Source organism: Elephantulus edwardii, unplaced genomic scaffold, assembly GCF_000299155.1.
Source record: "Elephantulus edwardii isolate Elephantulus edwardi_28Jun2011 unplaced genomic scaffold, EleEdw1.0 scaffold00116, whole genome shotgun sequence".
Classification (NCBI taxonomy): Eukaryota; Metazoa; Chordata; class Mammalia; order Macroscelidea; family Macroscelididae; genus Elephantulus; species Elephantulus edwardii.
The window spans coordinates 268,535-289,099 of record NW_006399866.1 but is presented as its reverse complement, the minus strand read 5'-3'; the positions used below and the strand labels follow the sequence as shown (position 1 = coordinate 289,099).

General features: G+C 39.1%; 1 protein-coding gene across 1 annotated transcript in view; it reads left to right on the top strand.

The window, feature by feature from the left end:
- The window catches only part of PRRC2B (proline-rich coiled-coil 2B), a 76,849-nt gene that overhangs the window by 23,815 nt on the left and 32,469 nt on the right, over window positions 1-20,565 (top strand). The window contains exons 4-11 of the mRNA XM_006892439.1: window positions 220-292; window positions 5,781-5,924; window positions 7,735-7,976; window positions 8,423-8,544; window positions 9,135-9,277; window positions 12,536-12,626; window positions 13,399-13,591; window positions 18,306-18,621. Of these exons, the coding sequence (XP_006892501.1) occupies window positions 220-292; window positions 5,781-5,924; window positions 7,735-7,976; window positions 8,423-8,544; window positions 9,135-9,277; window positions 12,536-12,626; window positions 13,399-13,591; window positions 18,306-18,621 (1,324 nt within the window). The remainder of the gene's footprint in view (window positions 1-219; window positions 293-5,780; window positions 5,925-7,734; window positions 7,977-8,422; window positions 8,545-9,134; window positions 9,278-12,535; window positions 12,627-13,398; window positions 13,592-18,305; window positions 18,622-20,565) is intronic.

The following is a 20,565-nucleotide window of genomic DNA, read 5'->3' as shown; positions in this document are numbered from 1 at the left end:
CTTTGCATAATCAATGAAACACAGATAGACATTCTTCTGGTATTCTCTGCTTTCAGCCAAGATCCATCTAACATCAGCAACAATATCCCTAGTACCACGGAGATAATTCTTGTAATGCTGCCATGTGGTAGTTTATTGGTTTAGTCTTTGGATTGCTTCGCTTCTTGTTCTAACATTCTCAGTTTTACTGGGCTGACTGTCCTGTTTTTCTTATTTCAGAACACAAATTCAGTGCCAGGTGGACCAAAGTCATGGGCACAGCTGAATGGAAAGCCAGTAGGACACGAAGGTGGTAAGTGTATATGGATGGCATTGAGATGAGTGGGTAAGAGAGATGTGTGGTTGAGTCTGGATAGTTTTTGTTCTAAATGCTTACCTTTCCCCATCCCTGCCTTCATTTTGTACTGTCTGAGAATTCAAACCCAGGGCCAGTGTGGTTTTAAAATAAGAAAGAAATTCTAGATCTTTTGCATGAACTTTTCTGATTTTTAAAGATTAATACAGATACTACAGATACTTTTGTATTACAGTTACCTGAAAGAGCTAATGCTATTACTATAGTGGTGGAAACACTCTCTGTAAGTGAAACCAGTTCTTTGATTTCATTGATGATTATTGCTAAAGAAATTCCTCTTGATGTCAGTGACTGGCTCTGCCGTTCTTTAACTCTGCTGTGCTACTGATGGAGCTGATACCTGCTCAGTGTTGCCAAGATGCAGCTACTTCCTCTCTCTTGGGACTGCAAAAGCAGTGTTTTGTTGCACAGCATTAGCTTCAGGCTTGCATTTATAAATAACCCAGCCTTGGGGATTGAGTGCCTTGGTTTTAGCTATTTACACAAATACAATAAGAGAGCTATGTGGTATTTGTTATTCATTAGCACTGTGCTGACCTAGGAAGCCAGCTACTGCTGCTGCCGCAGAGTAGTTCCATAGAAGAAAATTGGGGCAAACATCTTACAGAGTTTTTTAAAGAAATGCTAGATAATTGCTTAGAATAGGAGTTACAGATTCAACTAGCTTCTTAAGGGCCAGCTCTGGAACAGAGTATAGAGGGGTTTGGGTGATTAATGAAGAGGGTCTAGGGCCATAACACACTAGACTGTGAGTCTTAGACTTTTGACAGAAGAATAGGCACACATCTACCCTGCCCCCTGCCTGTGTTCTGTGCTGTCTGGGAATACAGGCCCAGGGTCAGCAGGTAATTTTGAAAAAAGAGGAAAAAATTTCAGATCTTTTACATCAACTCTTCTGATTTTTAAAGGTTAGTCTAAATATAATAAATGCAATTTCTCATTCTCTTAAGCAGGACAGATAGAATTTGCCTCCCTTTGGGTGTCATTCTCTATCTTTATATACATACCAGGTAAAGCTTATATTAGAAAAATAGGTAGTCACGGATCTCTTAAAAAATCCTACCCCAAATTTCTGTGCTTAAGATAAACCCCTACTACTTTGAAATCACTGTGTTCCTCAGGCTTAAATGGAAAATGTTAGGTTTCAAAGCTCTTGCTTCTGTAATAGAACAAAGTTTAAATGCATAGGACTTCAGACAATGCAGGGGAAGTGCCTTTCCACCTTTTAGCATTGCTAATTTTCCCATCTGCTAGATGAGGTAGAGGGAGATGTTGTCAACTCAGAGGTACATGGTTCAAGTCCACGAACTGCTTTCTTCCCTTAACTATCTTTGAAAACATAAAGGGAAATGAGTTGGGAAATAGGAGTTGAATTGGACAAACATCTTAATATCCTAAAAATCCTTAAAAATATTTTGTATTCTTCGCAAAACCATCCTTCCCCTGCAACAGCCATGGCTGTGCGCTACCATGGCTGTGAGCCTCCACAAAGGCCACAAAATAACCAAGGATGTTGAGCAAGCTGAAGTATAGCCACTACTGCAGGTACCCACCAAGTTGGTGCAGGACTTGATCCAGGAGGTATGTGGCTTCTTGCTCTATGAGCATCACACCATGGAGCGGCTCAAGGTCTCCAATTACAAGCAATACCTCAAGTTCGTCAAGAAAAGGATAGAGACACATTTGTGCCAAAAGGAAACAAGAAGAACTCAGCAATGTCCTGGCTTTTATGAGGAAGGCAGCAGCCAAGAAGGACAGAATGTGCCCTACTATGCCCCAAAGCCCTCACCCGTCTGACATAATGGAATAAATTTTCAAAAAAATTTTGTAAAGAACACTCATAAGACTTTTTAACGGTGGTGTCTTAGGCTTTTTTTTTTCAAAGTTAGATGTAGAGAAAAAGCAGTGTAATTTAGGACAGTTCTCTGGAGGCAGTTTGGTATTAACTGTCAAAATACTCTGTTAAGTGCTGAACTAATCAAAAGATCAGCAACTCTTAGTTTGAACTGTGTTTGAAAATATCTGATGATCTGTTTCCATAAAGTGCCTAGAAAATCCTAGTTTAGTTTTACCCTGTACTATGCTCAGAGCTCTGGTGGCTTGGTGGCAAGGAGTTGCTCTGTCAACCTAAGGGCTGTAGTTCAGATCCACCTACTACTCTGGGAAAGAAAGACAGTTTCCTTCCATTTGATTTACCACCTCTGAAAAACCCACTGAAAGGTCAGCCGTGAGTCACTTGGCTCAATGGTACGTAGCAACAACATAGAGCTACTATGACTTGAAAGGGGCTTAGTAGTGTGGTACCTAATAAGAACATTAAAATACCAACATAGTCATCTTTATGGAGAAGTTCTACCTTTAGGGGATTATTCTGAATTATAGAACATTTACATCCTTTTATACTTGTCCATGTGTAAAAGTCTCCTTTATTGATTTCCATACAAGAGACATGATTATTCCTTATAACCTTATAGATTGAAGATTAGAAACCATCTTTGAAAAGTCTTTTTTTGACACTTGACTAAATTATGATAAAAAATTAATTTACTATACTAATATGATACATCTCCAGAATATGGCCTCAAGGGGAAGAGAAAAGTACAAAATAGGATATCTACATATCATAGTAACATTGCTGCAGAAAATAAGATGAAGGAACTACACTAAAATCATTGTGTATGTCTGCAGTTTTTTGTTTGCTTGTGGTTTGTTTTCTAATTGGGGGATTTTTGAGTTTTTTTGTTCTGTTTTTAAATCTTTGGAACAGGACTGAAAACTACCTGTTTTTTTTTTGTTTTGTTCTTTTGAGGCCGTTAGAAACAGGTAGATGGGACCCAAGGGTAGGTGGACGGCCTCAATTTATGCCTTTTTTTAAAAAAAAATTATTAAATTTTAGTAATTTTAATGAACATTTACAGAGATTCTGGGTTTTCATTCATTCATTGTTGCACTATTTTCTCTACCCTCTTCCCCAGTTCGTTCTTCCCTCCCCCCCCGAAAGTCTGTTTTAATTGTCCAATTGCCACAGTGCTTGTCAAAGCCAGTTCTGATTAATCTCCTTTGTCAGTGTGTCTTTTGCCATTCCCTATCATTCACCCTGATTCATAAGGAAAAGGGGATGGCATATTCTCTTAGCTACTTCGTGCTGAAAAGGGACGCTGTAGGTTTCAGGGTAATTTATGCCTTTTAATGCTTCTTTCCTTTGAACTATGTGACTGTATTAGCTATCAAAATAAAACTTAATTTAAAATTAATAATAAACAGCAGTGCAGTACTCTCTCAACCCCTCTGAGAGTTCCTTTGTGAAATGAGTAGACTGAATAGCAGAAGGGAAACATGATATTGTTGGGGCCCAGCCAAGTGGTGATAAGACTCAAGCCCCTGGATCCCTTCTTGTGATGGAGTCACAAGTTTGTGTGTGGCCAGTACATGTCTAGGGATTTTGGCTTGTCAGCTTGTGAATATTTTCATGACTCAACTAAAATTCAAAAAGACTTTCTGAATCTTTACACTCTACTTCATGTTGAAGGTTGGTCTATTTCACCTGAGAATTAATTCTCAAACCTAGGAGACCTGATTATTATGTTATTTGAGGAAAGACCAAAGTTAATACTGACACACTTACTTTCTGACCTAAGAAAAGCCTCTTGATTTCACTGCCTCAGTTTATCACAGAAGAAAACATAATGTGAAGGATTTTCACATTTGAAAATGTGGCAGGTGAATATACAAAACAATATAGAATCTTAGAAATATTACTGCTTTGGTTTGCTGTTTTTGAGTTCTACCCTTTATTTTATTATCCGTGGAGGATAAGTTTAATTCATGCTTTTGGTATCTGTGTAACGGTGAAGATGGGGAAAGAACTGAGACTACAGCAGTATTGGGATTTGCTTTTTGTTGCTTATTGCAGATCTACAATATTTTAAAGATAAGTCCTTTTGTATTTCAGCATTGCCTTTTTAACCAAATTAAGTGACTGTGAGTAAAAAATCCTTTTCTAAAGCAGTGAAAGTCCTTTGTGACACTTGGGGACATTTTTCTCTCATTGAATAATGTATGCTATTACAATCTTGCCAGGTAATAGCCATCTTGTGCATCTGCAGTAGTCCCAGCTGCATCTTTCTGGCAAAGGCTGCCTTAGTTAGTGTGAGTCAGTGGTGGTAAGAATTATACCTGAGGGAAATTTTGGGTTTAACTGCATGGGGAGGAGGGTTTTCTATACTCAGACTTTGTGTTGTCTGTGAATTGATGCCTTTGAATTGTGATTCTAGAAAATAGTGTTGAATGTACTATTCAATATACTATATTATATACATGGACTGCTAGGAGAACAAACAGGTTCATCCTGGTGAGACTGTTACCAGGCTGCTCCATAGAGGCAAGGATTCTGAAGCTCTGTTTGACATACTTTGGGCATGTTGCAAGGAGGGACCAGTCCTTGGAGAGGGGCATCATGCATGGAAAGGTGGAGGGACATGCAAGAGAGGAAGACACTCGATGAGATGGATTGACTCAGTGACTGGGGTAATGGAGATAGGTGTGCCAGAGAAAATAAGATTGGCTCAAGATAGGGCAGGATTCAGAACTATTGTACATAGAGTTGCTGTGAGTCGCAAGCAACTTGACAGCATGTAACATCAACAGTCATATACTGCATATTTAAATAAAAGAAAATCCTGCTCTTACACTGGAACATTTATTGTGCATTCATTTGTTTTTTATAAAAATTGAAGATGCTCTGTGTTAAAGGAAAAAACAACATGAAAAGATTTCTTCTCTAAAGCTATCATAATGTTGGTGAATGAAAGAAATTTATGCCCAAGTTGTAAGAGTAAAACCTTGAAAGGTTTGAAGAACTTTAGAGAAGACCATTTAGAGAAAACAATAAATTGGCAGTGAGCAGAGAAAAGACAAATGCTAGGAGCATCAGTGTATATAATCTCCTGCGTGTAAAGTTAGGGCAAGGGTCTTTTGGGGGAGACATTTAGGGAGAAGCGTGTGACATTACCTCCATGTGAGTGGGCTTGACTGACTTGTTTGGTTTACTGACTGCATCTTAAAACTAGGCGACCAGAGCTCCCTGTGATTGTCTGCTACTCTCCGTAGTAAGAGGGGCCTTACTGGCTTCTTCCAGGTACAGCTGAGTTTCCTTACCCCATGTCTTTTATAACTTTCTGTGGATGACCTGGGTAAGGCTGTGGTGTAGTGTGTCACCAAACTCAAGATTTCCTTTCGCCCTTAGGGTGCCTCTGTTGCTGTTTTTCTAGCATAGAAAGCAAGCACTGCATGAGATGCTTAAGAACATTTCTGGGCAGAATGACTTCTTCAAACATTTTGTTGAATTCATAAAATAGAACTATAGGTACTGATCTCACTTGATCTATTAAGTCTTTATGGTTTGTTTGTTTGTTTTTTTTAACAGGTTTAAGGGGCTCAAGCCGACTATTATCCTTCTCTCCCGAGGAATTTCCGACGCTGAAAGCAGCTGGAGGGCAGGACAAGGCTGGCAAAGAAAAGGGCGTCTTAGATCTGTCGTATGGGCCAGGACCAAGCCTCCGCCCTCAGAGTAAGTGAGCAGCAGCCTGGGTTGGCACACATTGGACCAATAGGACTTAACCCTTCTTGGCTTTTCGTCTTTTTTATGTGTGTCAGTTCAGATAACTGACGCTCTGAGGGTTTCAGGACATTTGTCTGGAATGTGGGACTATTGGTCCTTAACTGATCTCTCCTCTTAGGCTGTAGTGAAATGGAAGAGGAAGTGGTCATTCCTGCTTTTATTCTCTTTAGGGTTGGATTAGACCTGTCCCCTTTCCATCTGTCATCTAGAGGTTAGGTAGGGTTTTGGTGTTTGTATGATCAGAGCAGTGATAGGCCAAGAACCAGTTAACTCTAGACCTGATTCAGGTGCTGTTTTCTAAACGTAGCTGAGTTCTGTCAGAATCATTTTGAGAGTTGATTGAGGAGACTGTTCTCTAGGAGTCTCTCTTCTTAAGCTCCACCACAGTAGAATTGTGAAAGGAGAACTTGGACTGTGTTTCCCTGGGGGTTATTAGGTAGCCCAGTCAACACTCCTCTACTACCTTCCCTTTCCTGTTTCTGGCCAGGGAGTTGGCAGCATTATATGGTAATACTGCTTGCTGGTTAGATAGTCATTGTTTGGAAATAAGGTTTTCGTTTTGTTCTAGGCAGTAATTCTGAACTGGCTCTTGTATTTTGGGGTTTATGCAGGTCTTTAGATGAGCACTTGAGTGGGCCCTTTTGTTGATTAATTCCCAAAGTATTTCTGCTTATGGTAGTTTCCAATCAGAACTGACAACTTGTAAATTATCCCTGTGCAACACTTTGCTTAATATGACTGCCTTTTCAGTGGCCTGAAGAGGGCTGTTTTATGTACGCTAAATACTTAATCACATTCTTCAGGCCAGGAAGTGTATATTCTGAGGTTAAGATGAGCTGTTTCATAGTACTGTTGAAATGTAGAACTAGAAGCCTCTAGACTTCCTTTCATATCTGCATTTGAAAAGACAAAGATGCCAAGAGAACTTGTCCGAGATTACATGGCAATTGAAGAGCTTAAAACAGATTCATGTTTTGAGTCTTTGATTTCATCTTTTTACAGGTCTGTAAGTTTCTAGTAGATCTTGTTACATTGTCAATGGAGAGCATCATCTTAAAATGTTAGCTCTCTAGATTTTGGTCTGTGAACTGCAGCAGTACTTCACAGGCTGCTATAAGGAGCAGATGGGGATAAGGCCTGGTAGGAAGGGCTCCAGACCTTCTCATCACCATTGGAAGGAGAACAACTCTACTTTAACTCCTTATGAACTAATGAATGTTATTGTGAAAAGATGCCACTGTTAAAAAATTTAAAACATGGTTTGAAGAACTCACTCCAATATTAATAGGAAGTCCAATCCAGTGCTGACCCTTAAGACGCCTTTGTCCTGTGAGTGTGGATGGAATGACCATTTTCTTCAGGACTCTCTTTATTTCTTTGGGGTATTAGATCTGATTAGAATTACATATATGATTTCTATTCATAGGTGGAGAACCTACTTTTTTACTTGCTTCAAATTCTTTAAGTAGACTTTATGTTTTCCTAATCATCATATTCTTGGTATGGAAAATTCATACACATTTTGTCTGCCCCTTACTTTCCCTTACAGATGTGATCAGTTTACTTGATTCATCACTTTTGGGTTTTCTTTTCCTTTTCTTTTTTTTATTTTTTTTTTTTTTTTGGTGTTTGGTGGTTTTGTTGGTTGTTTTTTTGTTTTTTTTTAAATAAATGAGGGGTCCTTTGACCTTGAGAACCTCATACAATCCCTCCTTCCCCTTCCTCTTCCTCTCCCCTTTTGCCCCCTTTCAATTTCCAGATGTGACAAGCTGGAGGGAGGGCGGTGGGCGAAACATAATTTCTGCCACGTCTCTGAGCACCTCCCCAACTGAGCTGGGCAGCAGGAACTCGAGTACAGGAGACGGAGCCCCCTCCTCGGCATGTACCAGCGATTCTAAGGACCCCTCTCTCCGCCCGGCTCAGCCTGTCCGAAAAGGGGCTTCACAGTTCATGGGAAATGTATACCACCCACCTACATACCATGACATGCTTCCTGCTTTTGTAAGTCTTCAGAGTGTACATTTTTTTTTTTAATCCCATGATGTTGGATTGTTCATGTCCAGCAGAACCTAGTTGAAGTGGTTGAATGTCCACGTTGCATCTCCCTCCCAGTTTCTTTGCCTAATACTTTAACTTGCAAGGTTTCAATTAGTTTTGTATTTTCTCTTCCCCTTTTCAAACCTTAAGGGTCTTTGGTTTCTCTCCCTGGTGATATGGATATTATTAAATATGGTTCTTAGGAAAAAAGAGAGGCAGGCATTCCTCAAGTCCTCAAATTTACCTACCAACAACAAAAATGGGGAGATGATGATAGGATTAAACTTTTCTTACTGTTGGTTTTTGCTGGTGTTGGTTTTTGTGTTCTTTTTTTTTTTTTAACAAATTCTAATTCAACTTGGAATTTGAGCCATTACCAGAAAATCCTGTTTATTGATGTTATGTTTCAGATGTGTTCGCCACAGTCATCAGAAAACCAGGGTACAGTGGAACGAGGATCATTTCCCCTTCCTCAGCTCCGCCTTGAACCCCGTGTTCCTTTTAGACAGTTCCAGATGAATGACCAAGATGGGTAAGACTATTACTTTGTAATCATCATAATTAGAACTTACTTCTATTGGTGATAATAGAAAAGCTAATGGGCCAATATATGCAAATACGTTGCCTTTAGCCCCAGACACTAAAGTATGTTTGGTAATTGATATTTAGTGCTAGGGAAAAATACTATTATTATTATTATTTCAAGTTCCTGAGAGAATTAGCCTTTTGGGATGTGTTTTTTGCTTTTTGGTACCAGCGAGGCATTTGTCCTGAGCACGTAAAAGTGCAAATTGAGACAGAACTTCTCTCGTTCTTTTTTTTTTTTAATTGTATTATTTTTACATGTACGGTCAAATCAGCTCTGACTGGTACAGGAGGAGATTGCCCCCTCCTTCTCCAGCAGAGCGTCTGGTGGATTTGAACCACCTACCTCTGGGATTGCAGTGCAGCGTCTTGCCCCAGAACTTCTCTCTTAAATATGTTTATTCATTATCGTGTTAAGAGATTATTTAAATGTTGAATACAAACTTGAACCTATGTAATGTACAACTCATTCTGAGAATTATAATGTGGTTTTACTTGCTTGACACAAGCCCAAGGTCTCTTTTTTTCTCTTGCCAGAAAAGAAAACAGGCTAGGAATGACTCGTCCGATCCGTCCATTAAGGCAGCTGGTGGAACGAGCGCCGCGGCCTACCATCATTAATGCTGAGAACTTGAAGGGCCTTGACGATCTGGACACTGATGCTGACGATGGCTGGGCAGGTAGGGTGTGGTATTATTTCCTGATAGATTTAAGACCAGTGGTTTAGAAAAAGCTGGACTGAACTCCGTATCTGCCTACCAGAGACACAAGCCCTTTGATACTGTGCTATATTTTCCCTTGGCAAGATGGGAAGGTGGATATGGGATGAAGCGAGCAGTAATTGCTTTCTGGCAAAGTGCTGTCTTTTTTTGGTCTTTGTTCTTGAAATCAGAATAGGGGAGATTTTTCTGTTAATTTGAAAAAGAAAAGGCAAACCCCCAACATTTTAAAATGAAAATTTAAATAAAATATCAACTCTCATTTACTTGATAAACCTAGCTTCAGTAAGTACTACCATTCTTCTTCAATAAATACTACCATTCTTCTATTCTTATTTTTCCACTCATATCTCATTATGCTAACTGATTTTCTTTTCTAATTCTTACCCCCTGAGAAGTTTTTTATATATACTGAAATGTGGATCATAATTGTGCCGTTTTGACAGGAATACACTTGTGTGACCCACACCTCCGTCAAGACACAGAAATTTACCTCACCAGTCAATCTTAACTTCCTGCCACCCTGCCTAGGACTCTTACTATTATTTTCACCGTAGATTAATTTTAACTCTTACAAAGAAAGCCCTATGTGAATGGAATCTTCCAGTTTTTGTGCTTGGGCTCTGTTGCACATCACAATGCTTTTTGTGATTCTTCAGTGTTACTAATGTGTATCTTAGGCTGCATTTTCTAGAGATGCAAAACCAACAGAGCATAGATAGATGGAAGGGGGTTGGCTTTGGCACTTATAGAGGCAAGTCCCAGGTCTGTAGATAAGACCTTAAGGTAGAAGTTCAGAGGTTAGATCATCAGCAGGTAGACAGAGTATATTCAGGTACTAACCTTGGAGGCACTACCTGCTTCACTGACCTGTCTAGAATCATTGTTGGGAAGCATTCCAGCAATGTTGTTGCTGACTAAAGTCAGCAAGTATGGCAGGTCACTGTTACTGTAGGTGTTGATCATGGATCCAAGTAAAATGAAATCGTTGACAACTTCAGTCTTTCTCCATCTTCCATAATACTGCCTGTGGTCCAGTGAAGAGGATTTAGATGATTAGTTTAGATGATCCTAGTTTTGTTGGCAGCATCCAAAGCATCAGAATCAGGAGCAAGTTGAACATACGCATTCATTTCTTCACCAAGTCTGATCAAGGTGTTAACCTGTGCCACATCAGTGTCATAGAGCTTCTTCATAGCTTGTTTGATCTGATGCTTGTTGGCCTTGACATCTACAGTGAACATAATGTGTGCTCTTTTCTGTTGCCTTCATGATTGACTTCAGTGGTTTGGGAAACTTGGTGATGGCATAGCAGTCAAACTTGTTTGCTCTGGGGGTACATGGGCTACTTCAGAGTCTCAGTACCTTAAGCCACCAGATGGGTGGCATGTAGATGATCTTTGTTGTATGCATGTGGCTGTGGACACCCTTCAGAATTCCATTTTGGGAAGGGCAGGGGCTCTCTTTTGTACTTTGGGCATCATCTTTCGAAAAAGCACCTTCTTACCAGTGTAGATCTCTTATTGATAGCAGTTAAGACAGTCGACCATTGACCATTCATCTCTACCCATCGTTTGGTATGATCCCCCACCAGTCACCATTATCCTCCCCTTCTCTCCTCTTCTTCCCTCCCCTGGTAACTACTAATAAACTTTAGTCTCTGTATTTGCTTTTTCTTTTGTCTTTTTACATCATTAAGGTCAGATGATATTTATTCTTTTGTAACTAGTTTATTTCACACAGGATAGTGTTTTCTAGCTTTATCCATATTCTATCAAGATTTCTATTCTTTTCTGCTTGCTGAATACCACTGCATTGTATGTATATCTCAATTTTGTTCATTCTTCAATGGGCATTTAGGTTGTTTCCACATTTTGAATATTTTTAATATTGTCAGTAGTGAACAAATTGGTATGCAAGCCTCTGTTTGAGTTTTTGCTTTTAAGTTCTGAGTGTTCATCTGTGAGGACAACCACTTAGTCTTATGTATGTCTGGTTTTTTGTTTTCCACCACAGGTGTACAATTTTGCATCCCTGTCATCGAAGCTAAAATTTCCCGTGTCCCTGTGTTTTTTAACAGTGGTTATTATTTTCTCCGTGGTTTGTGTTTGGTTTTCTCCCAGCACCCTAAACCAACATCATTTCAGACTCAAAGCAACTCTCCTTTGAGGTCTGAGACTATAAAATTTTATTTATTTATTTTTAATTAATTTTAATGAAAGTTTATGGAGACTTTGGGTTTCCAGTTACTCATTGTTTCATGAGACTATAAATCTTTTGGGAGGAGACTTCCCATCTTTCTCCTGCAGGTCACTTGGTAGATTTGAGCCACTCACCTTTCAGTTAGCAGCCTGATAAACGTTTTGGTTATTAGATTCTTACTGTATATGAATCCCAAGATAGTTCTCCGTCACTGTGAGCTTGTCTTTCTACTTTTGTCTGTTAACTGTTTGTGCTTTTGTTATTATATGGCATCTTATCTTTGAGTCTTTGGTTCAGAAACCTTGTGATTTTTTTCTTTATTTTAGCAACAATTATAGTTTTAAATCTACAGATCTTGAATGTCTTTTGTTAATAAATATATTATATAAATAAAAATATAGAGAGAGTAGGGTTTAGGGCTGTTGTACATAGGGTCACTATGAGTCGCATACGACTCGATGGCACATAACAACAACAACAAGCTTATACTATATATTCTTGTGTTTATACTGTTACAAATAGGATGATACTGTTTTATTCCTTAATTTTAATAGTTTTTTATGGTGCTTTATGATACTCTCTAAACCATCATGTTTATAATTAGGGACAGTTTCCTAGTTTTTCTATGGATGTATCTATCCCCTTTTGCTTATGACTATCTTTTTATAGTGTTTCGTGGCCATTTGTGTAACTTCTTTGGAGAAATGTCTATTTAGATCCTACTGGTAAATTTTCTGGTATGAAAGGGCAGACTTCTCTGTGTCTTGGTGTATAGTCTCATTTTCCTGTGGCTTCAAATAAACATTTTGTCCATATTTTAAAAATTATCTCAGAGTGTTAATCTGAAACCTCACTTCTCTTCACTGTTATCTGCCTGTTTGTTCCTTTGGTGATACCTGTGTAGTTGGATTTACTTTTTAGTAGGACATGATTCCTGGCTCAAGGAAGTTACCCATAGTGCTAAAAGCAACATGGAGATTCTCACATTTTCTCATTCTTTTGGGACCCCTGTTGTAGGCCTTCATGAAGAAGTGGACTATTCTGAGAAACTGAAATTTAGTGATGATGAAGAGGAAGAAGAAGTTGTGAAGGATGGCAGACCAAAGTGGTAAGGATCCCCATCCAGTCTCCTGGTCTCTGCCAGTATAACTTGACAGAAGCACATTATACATGCTTTGGGGCTTCTTTATTTATACTGTACCTGGTATATTTCATACTTCCCTCAGTAAGCTTTCATGGTGCATAGGATTTTTTCCCATTTGCAAATGAGGAATGACAGCTCTTAAAAGACAGCCATTTAGAGTTAGAGCCAAAGTTTGCATCCAGGCATCTGTTTGAGTCCTAAGCCAATGGTTCTCATCCCTGTGTCAGTAATTCCCAGAGATTGCTTTGTCCACAGATTGTGAATTTTACGTACAAAATGTGCCCAGGAAAATTTGGGAAACTAACCTGGGCTCAGTTTATTTTATATTCCATATTCTAAATGTCTCAGAACCTTAAATGAACTAAATTGAGAATCTTTGGAGGTGGAAGGGTTGCAATAAGCAGAACAGATTTACCAAATTTACTTGACCATAACCACTCCAAAAAAAAAATCATTTATTGTCTACTTTTATTCATGTCACTTTCATTATATTATTATATATTTATTCATAATTTTAGGAACATTGACTACAATTTTTTAAACTGTTCCTAGGAATATTTTAATTTGCATTTAATGTGTATTAGGAAATATAAATGTCCTTTGTATAAAATTGCCTATTTCATTTGCATTTTTCTACTAGACTGTTACCCTTTAAAATGTTTTTCTGATCAGTAAGATCAGCACTGGCTTGAATGGTTTCACTGGGAAGATTAACTCTGAATGTGGTTTGTCTTAGGAACAGTTGGGACCCTCGAAGGCAGCGGCAGTTGTCCATGAGCTCTGCAGACAGCACTGATGCCAAACGTACTCAAGAGGAAGGAAAAGACTGGGGTGAAACAGTGGGCATGTCCCGTGTTATCCGGAAGATGCCAGAACCTCAGCCCCCTTCAAGGAAGCTTCACAGCTGGACACCAGGCTCTGACTATCAGGTATTTGAGGTGTTCTGTGTTAAGCTGGAAATACGTTACCTCTTTGGAAATTCATTTGATCAGAGTTCCAAGACAAAAGATTACATCAGATCTTCTGACGGGCTCCTGTGGTTTGCATATTATAGAGTTCAGTGGCTGAGTTCCAGAATGTCCTATGTGGACTTAAAACTATTTAAAATTTCTGACAGTCACAAACTTAGAAAAAGTTGGAAAAGCAACATAAAGGTTCTGTTCTCCCACCTTTTTGAGAGTGCCTTGTTGACTCAGTGCCTTGTCACTCTTATTCAAAGAATGCTTTGGAATGTATTTTCTACTAAAAAGGGGCATTCTTTTTAAGTAACCACAGTACAACCATCAAAATCAAGAAATAAACTATTAAATTCCTAGATTTTATTCAGCTTTTACCAGTTGTCCCAATAATGTTCTTCATAGCAAAATCATTTATTGCCTTGCTAATCATACCATTTTAGTCTCCTTCAATTTGAAATACTTTCTTAGCCTTTCCTTAACTTGCATGACTTTGACACTTTTGAAGAGCCAGTTCTTTTGTGGAATGACCTTGACATTGAGTTGATCTGTAGCTTCCTCTAATTAGGTTCAATTTACCCATCTTTGTCAGAGATTTCATAGAGGTAACAGACTATGAATTCCATTCCTTCTGACACCAGTTCTGAAAAGAAAAGAAAATGGGACATTAGGGCACCGGGTCGTAAGCGTCTCTCTGAAAGGGCCAGAGGGAGTGAGACTAGCAGAGCTCCTCACTGTCCCACAGCAGAAAGCAGATAAAGAACTGTAGCCCAGTCCCATGGGACCCTAGAGCCACACCAACAGCAAGATTGCCTCTGTTGATTGCAAAAGTCTCTCTCTCTCTGCTTGTCTGCTTTCAGATGTAACTCTCCTGTGAGAGTGGGGCTTAATCTTTCTTAGGCCAAACCTCCACACTGTCAAATTCTCCTATGATAAGCATTGTATTCTTCTTTTCTTTTTGTTTAAATTTTATTTTTTAATTTTCTTTATTGTTTTGTATGTGTGTACTGTCAAATTGGATCTGACTGGTACAGGAGGAGATTGCCCCTCCTTCTTTAGCAGAGCATCTGGTGGATTTGAACCATGTACCTCTGGGATTGCAGTGCAGCTTCTTACCACTAGGCCACCAGAGCTCACTTGATAAGCATTCTTTTAGGGCAAATTTTCCTTTTCTGTATACCCAATTACTATCCAACTGGCTTACATTTTTCCTCTAATTACAATATGTCCCATCAAAAACCTTAATCATTTCTTCCAGGATATCCTAACATTACAGAATCTTAATCAGTTTTTCAATATATCTTAGTATAACATAATGAAATATAAAGGGGAAGGGAAACACACATAGGCTTTTTTTTGTTGTGTATCATCAAATCCAGTCCGACTGGCACTGGAGATTGCCCCTCCTTCTCCAGCGGAGCATCTGGTGAATTTGAACTGCACACCTTCGGGTATGCATAGACTTTTAAAGAAATTCTCAGTTTCCTCTCCATACCCTTTAGATAAAGATCAAAAAGTAGTGTCTTAACTTTTTTTTTCCATCTTAGTAAACAAAAGTAACCTATTGGGCTTTTGTCCTCACTTTATAGAAATAACTATTTCAACTGTGTATCTTCCCAGGTCCCACTTTCACAAAACCAAACCATGTTTCTGTGAAGCTGAAACAATGAATTCCACTCTTTCTGATACCAGTTGAGCAAAGAACAGAAAACAGAACACAGGGGGCACAGTTCCTTGAGTGAGAGGGCCAGAGGGAGTGAGAATAGCACAACCCCTCACCTCCCCAGACCAGAAAGTAGGTAAAGAGCCTGTAGCCCAGCCCCATGGTGCCTCGAGATCCACACCAAAGCAAGAGGGTTATTTATTCTTTTTTGACTCAAAGAATTTACTCACAGTTGTAGTACTAAGAATAGGTTTTAGTAGGGAAATAGATTGGGGAGTAGGAGCAAGTCCAACAGTCCCAAGCCAGATTAACAGCAAAACACAATTCCTTAATTAGTAAAAGTCCTAATATCAGCTCCACAGTCAAATCCAAATCATCCAGCAAGAATAGCAAAACCTTTAACGGTGGCCTTTTTTCTCAGGGATCCTCTGATTATACTTTGCCAGTTTCTCCACAGCAGTGGCGGTCTTCTCTATCCACCACCATCACCAGGACTTCACTCTGGTCTGGCTCTCACCAGGGCCTTGCTCCTGTCTCCCTCAAGTCTTGCCAGTCAGTGGGGAAAGCGCGCGCTCTCTCTCTCTTATCCTAGTCTCAAAGCTATTTAAAATGTGCAAGACCATGTATCTGCAGTTAAGAGGCTGGAGACCAAGTTGGAAGCTAAGATAATGGCTGAAAAAGCCAACTTTAGGCTAATACTGCAGTTGATTTATTTATATTTTAATGAGCTGTAATTTGCTACTCCCATTATTTGTTTTAAAACACAGATTCTTTGCTATGGAGATTGAGAGCTTCTTCATACTGGTTTGTATGTCCTTTTTCACTCCTGTCCAATATGCTTGAACACTTTGCTTTCTGACAGAACAAAATTTCCCCAAACTTCTCTCTTCCTTACACTGCCTTGGCCCTGAGAGCCGTTGTTTCACCAAGTAATGTTGGTTTCTATTAGTGATGAATGATATTTTGAAAATAATATGTAGTCACCAGGAGTTCTCACTCTTTATGAAACTGTTGGTCTTGTTACCATTGAGTCAGAACTGACCCATCACTTACCCTCAAGGGGGTTTTCATTGCATGAAAGATATCCCATCCTTCTCTTTTGGAGCAGCTGATAGATTTGAACTTTAGGATCTGCACCACAACTCCTTACCACTAGGTCACCAGAGCTCCCTCCACCTTTGGAAATTAGGGAATATATGTGTTGTTATGTACTGTTGAGTTGGGATTGACCCATAGCTGATCCTGCTAGTGGATTCAAACCACATGCCTTTGGATTGGCAGCACAGCTCTTTACCGCTATCATTTCTCCATCTGATTTGAAACCGCCTAAGTTTACAATGATTTATTCCATAAAGGAAGATATTATTTTGAATACTTTTAGCACAGTTTACCTTTCCCATTGTACTGCTCTTTAAAGAACACCTTTTCCATATTATAAAATAATGCTTACCTTCAGTCTTTTTCCCCATTTTTTTACTAAGTACCTGTTTATTCAACAAAGTAGTCCTGGTGGAGCAGTCGTTAAGTGCTCACTGAAGTGACACTGGATTAAATATGGCAGCTCTTCCACAGGTAAAAGATATGGCGGTCTGCTTCCGTAAAGGTGTACAGACTTACAAGCCCCACAGGACGACTCAGAATCAGCTCACTTGCAGTAGATTTGGTTTGAGCTGTTTGATGTGGCACTGTGGACATTAAAGTGAAACAAAATAAACCTGGTACCACTTTTTTCCTAAGTCACTCTGCAATTGTAACTTAAATTAATAAAGCATTGTCTGGGTTCAAATATTTTGTGGAGTATTTAGTTAATAGTTAATCATAGGATTGTTTATATACATTATATATGCATTATATACATATACCGTTTGATTCTGGTGTTTAATTGCTATTAAATATATAAAGTGAATAAACATACATGCAACAAGACCATGCACAGCCGTTACAGACAGGAAAAGTGTGCACTTTGATCTCCACTTTATAGTAAAAGGTGCACTAATGTCCAAACTGTTGATAATCTTTGATAATTGATTTAGTGGGTTTTCAGGGGCAATTATTCCCATTGGAGAAGATTACCCATCCTTCTGTGGAGCAGCTGGTGGATTCAAACCATGTGCCTTCAGGTTTGCAGTACTTACTACTAGTCCACCTGAGTTCCCTTGTCTCTGAATAAGGAAAAAATTTTTAGGAGAAAAGTCCTTGAGTGCAGAATATGTTAAATAGTTTCCTAGTCAAGAAATAAGTAGTATAAAATAAAAGGCACAATTTGGGGAATTTTCTGTTTAATAGCTTTTGAAAATGATATACCTGTATAACTTGTGTCACTAAAAGTAGGAAGTTGTGCTTGGGAGGGTTTTTTGTTTGTTTGTTTGTTCTGTGTAATTTTTTGATAGTTCGCTCTCACTGAACTGTCAGAGTGACTGAGAGTTATAATTAGCCATAGTTTTGCTACTTGTGTTCTGCATACAGCCTCAGTTCTTGGAGAGCAGAGAGGAATCTTCCCTAGTTTGAGAGATAGTGTGTGTGTGTGTGTGTGTGTGTGTGTGTGTGTGTGTGTGTGTGTCTTTTTTTAAATACTACATCTTCAGCACCACAGGTGTTGCCTTGTCATTTACAGCTAGGATTAGGCTCAGAATCAAAAGAAATTGTTTTAGAAATGCTTTTTTGTGTGTCAGTTACAGTGCTTGACTTTTAATTGCTCCCTCACAATCCTGTAATTCAAGATTTTATAAGTGAGCAGCTAAGATGAGTAGTCTCCTCTTAAGATTTACAGGCTCCAGAAACCCTCTGGAGCATTAGTTATGAGGTGGTCCCAACGTGACTGCTATGAATTTGAGATTTTGTGGGTTTGTTTTGTAGAACGGTCACACTTCCTCAACCTTGTTACAAATACAGTAAAAATCTGCATGCTGCAATTGCTGTGTCACCTGTCTTTGAAAAAGAGTCCTAATCCCACAATGGTGTAGTGACCCCTTACCATCTGGAGTTTTGACCTACTGTTCATTCAGGACTTGATTGTCTTGACAGAAGTCCTCAATGAGCAGCGTGTTCCGGCAGCAATCCACTGAGGACAAAGAAGACAAGCCACCCCCTCGGCAGAAGTTCATTCAGTCAGAAATGTCGGAGGCTGTGGAACGAGCCCGCAAGCGCCGAGAAGAGGAGGAACGCCGAGCTAGGGAAGAGAGATTGGCGGCTTGTGCTGCCAAACTCAAGCAGCTGGACCAAAAGTGCAAGCAGGCCCAGAAGGCGAGTGAAGCCCAGAAGCAGGTGGAGAAGGAAGTCCCTCGGTCTCCAGCCACCGAGAAGGTGCCTCTGCAGGAGAACGGCACTGCTGTCCACAAAGGTAAGAGTTGGCCTCTCATCTCACAAACTGGAAATCCTGGATTCTTTTAATTGGCTTGTAGTTTTGCATCTCCCCAACACAGGTAACGCAGGTAAGAACCTGGAAGTTACAACTAGATTACACAGGGAGTCAGGTATCAGAGTTCACATCCCATTTCGTCATCTTAAACTAGGGTAGAGAAGATAGTGGCTTCAGGACCATAATTTTAGAAGTCATCAAGGTCAGTTGGTATAAAATAGCCCGTAAAGACAGTGTCCTATATCCTTTTTGTGTTAATAGCAGCTGGGGTGAGTAGCTGGCAGGGAACAATCTGAGGTACAACAGTTGATTTTATCAACTCTGTTCTTGCCTGGAATGAAGAAGAAAAGCAAAGATTCACAGCAACAATCTCATGGGCTAAATGGTCCAAGACACCAAAAGAACGAGATGGTGCCCAGCTTCCATTGCTGACCAAGAATTGCAGTTGAAAGTCCTGGACTGAATAGGAGAAGAATGTGGATCAAAGCTCAGAAACATAAAAAAGACCAACTATAACATACAACAAAGAATATGTATAATATCTTTTATTTTAGAAAATCTTTCTAAAATTGGAAGTTGCCTGCCATTTTGGCTTTGCTATCTATAGATTTCCTTAAAGGATGAACATTCAACTTTTAAAAGAAAGAATATTTTCCAATTAAAAAAAAATGACCATTAGTTACCCTTTGAACCTAGAACAGAACTCAACCACCTTGGCTTAATTTTCAGCCAAATAATAAAGAGACCTTTAAGATGAACTCGAGTGGCTTAGTGTAAGAAGTTGTGCTGCCAGCCCAAAGCCATGTGGTTTGAATCCACTAGTTAGAGCTAGCTACTCTCTGGGAGAAAGTTGGGCCTTTTCCTCTCATGGAATGTCCTGCCTCTGAAACCACACTGAGGAGTCAGGAATGAGTCAGTTCTGACTCCTAAGATATACAACAACATAAGATGAACAGTTAAACTGCAAGGTGCTCACTCTTTAGAACAATCAATTGCTTAAGATCAAAAGGGTAGCGTTTGTCCAGGTTTAATGCTCAAAAGACAGGAAGGAGTAGGATAGAAGGATAAATAGAATTGGGATTCACAGGGCTGAATGGGTAAACAATACAGTTATAGTGCCAGTATTAATGTCATGAAATGTGTGTGAATGGTTGAATAGGAAACTAAGTTTATAAACATTAGCCCAATAATTTTTATTTTATTTATTTATTTTAAAAAATTTTATTATTTTGTGTGCGTGTACCATCAAATCAGATGTGACTGGTACAGGAGGATATTGCTCCTCCTCCTCTGGCAGAGCCTCTGGTGGATTTGAACTGTGTACCTCTGGGATTGTAGGCCACCAGAGCTCCCCCAGCCCGATAATATTTTTAAAAGGAATAGTATATATATTTCCCAGCACTAAACATTTGTATATAAAAAGTATACATATGTTTACTGGTAGATAGTATTAATTTTGTTATTGTCACTGTTATTGTAACTACTCCTATACTATTACTGTAACTATTAGTATTCAACCAAAAATATAAATACTAGAGGACTTTAATAAAAGCACAGGATTTTTATATATGAAATTAAAGGAAACTAATTTGTTTATTAGACTAACTTTCCCTGTTACTAACTCTAAAAGAAATGGATGACATGAATGTAAAGACCTTGAATGGTACTGGATAATGAAGGAGAATTACCTCTAGTAACAGTTTGGAAGAATATGATCGATATTGTTAAGAAACAAAGGTACAATGTGTGTTTTAGGTCTAGAAAATATCTTGGGTGGGCGAGCTCTGGTGGCCTAGTGGTAGGAAGATGCTCTGCTGAAGAAGGAGGAACAATCGCCTCCTGTACCAGTCAGATCCAATTTGATGACCAGTCAGATCCAATTTGATGGTACACACATACAAAGAATAAATAAATAAATAAAAATTA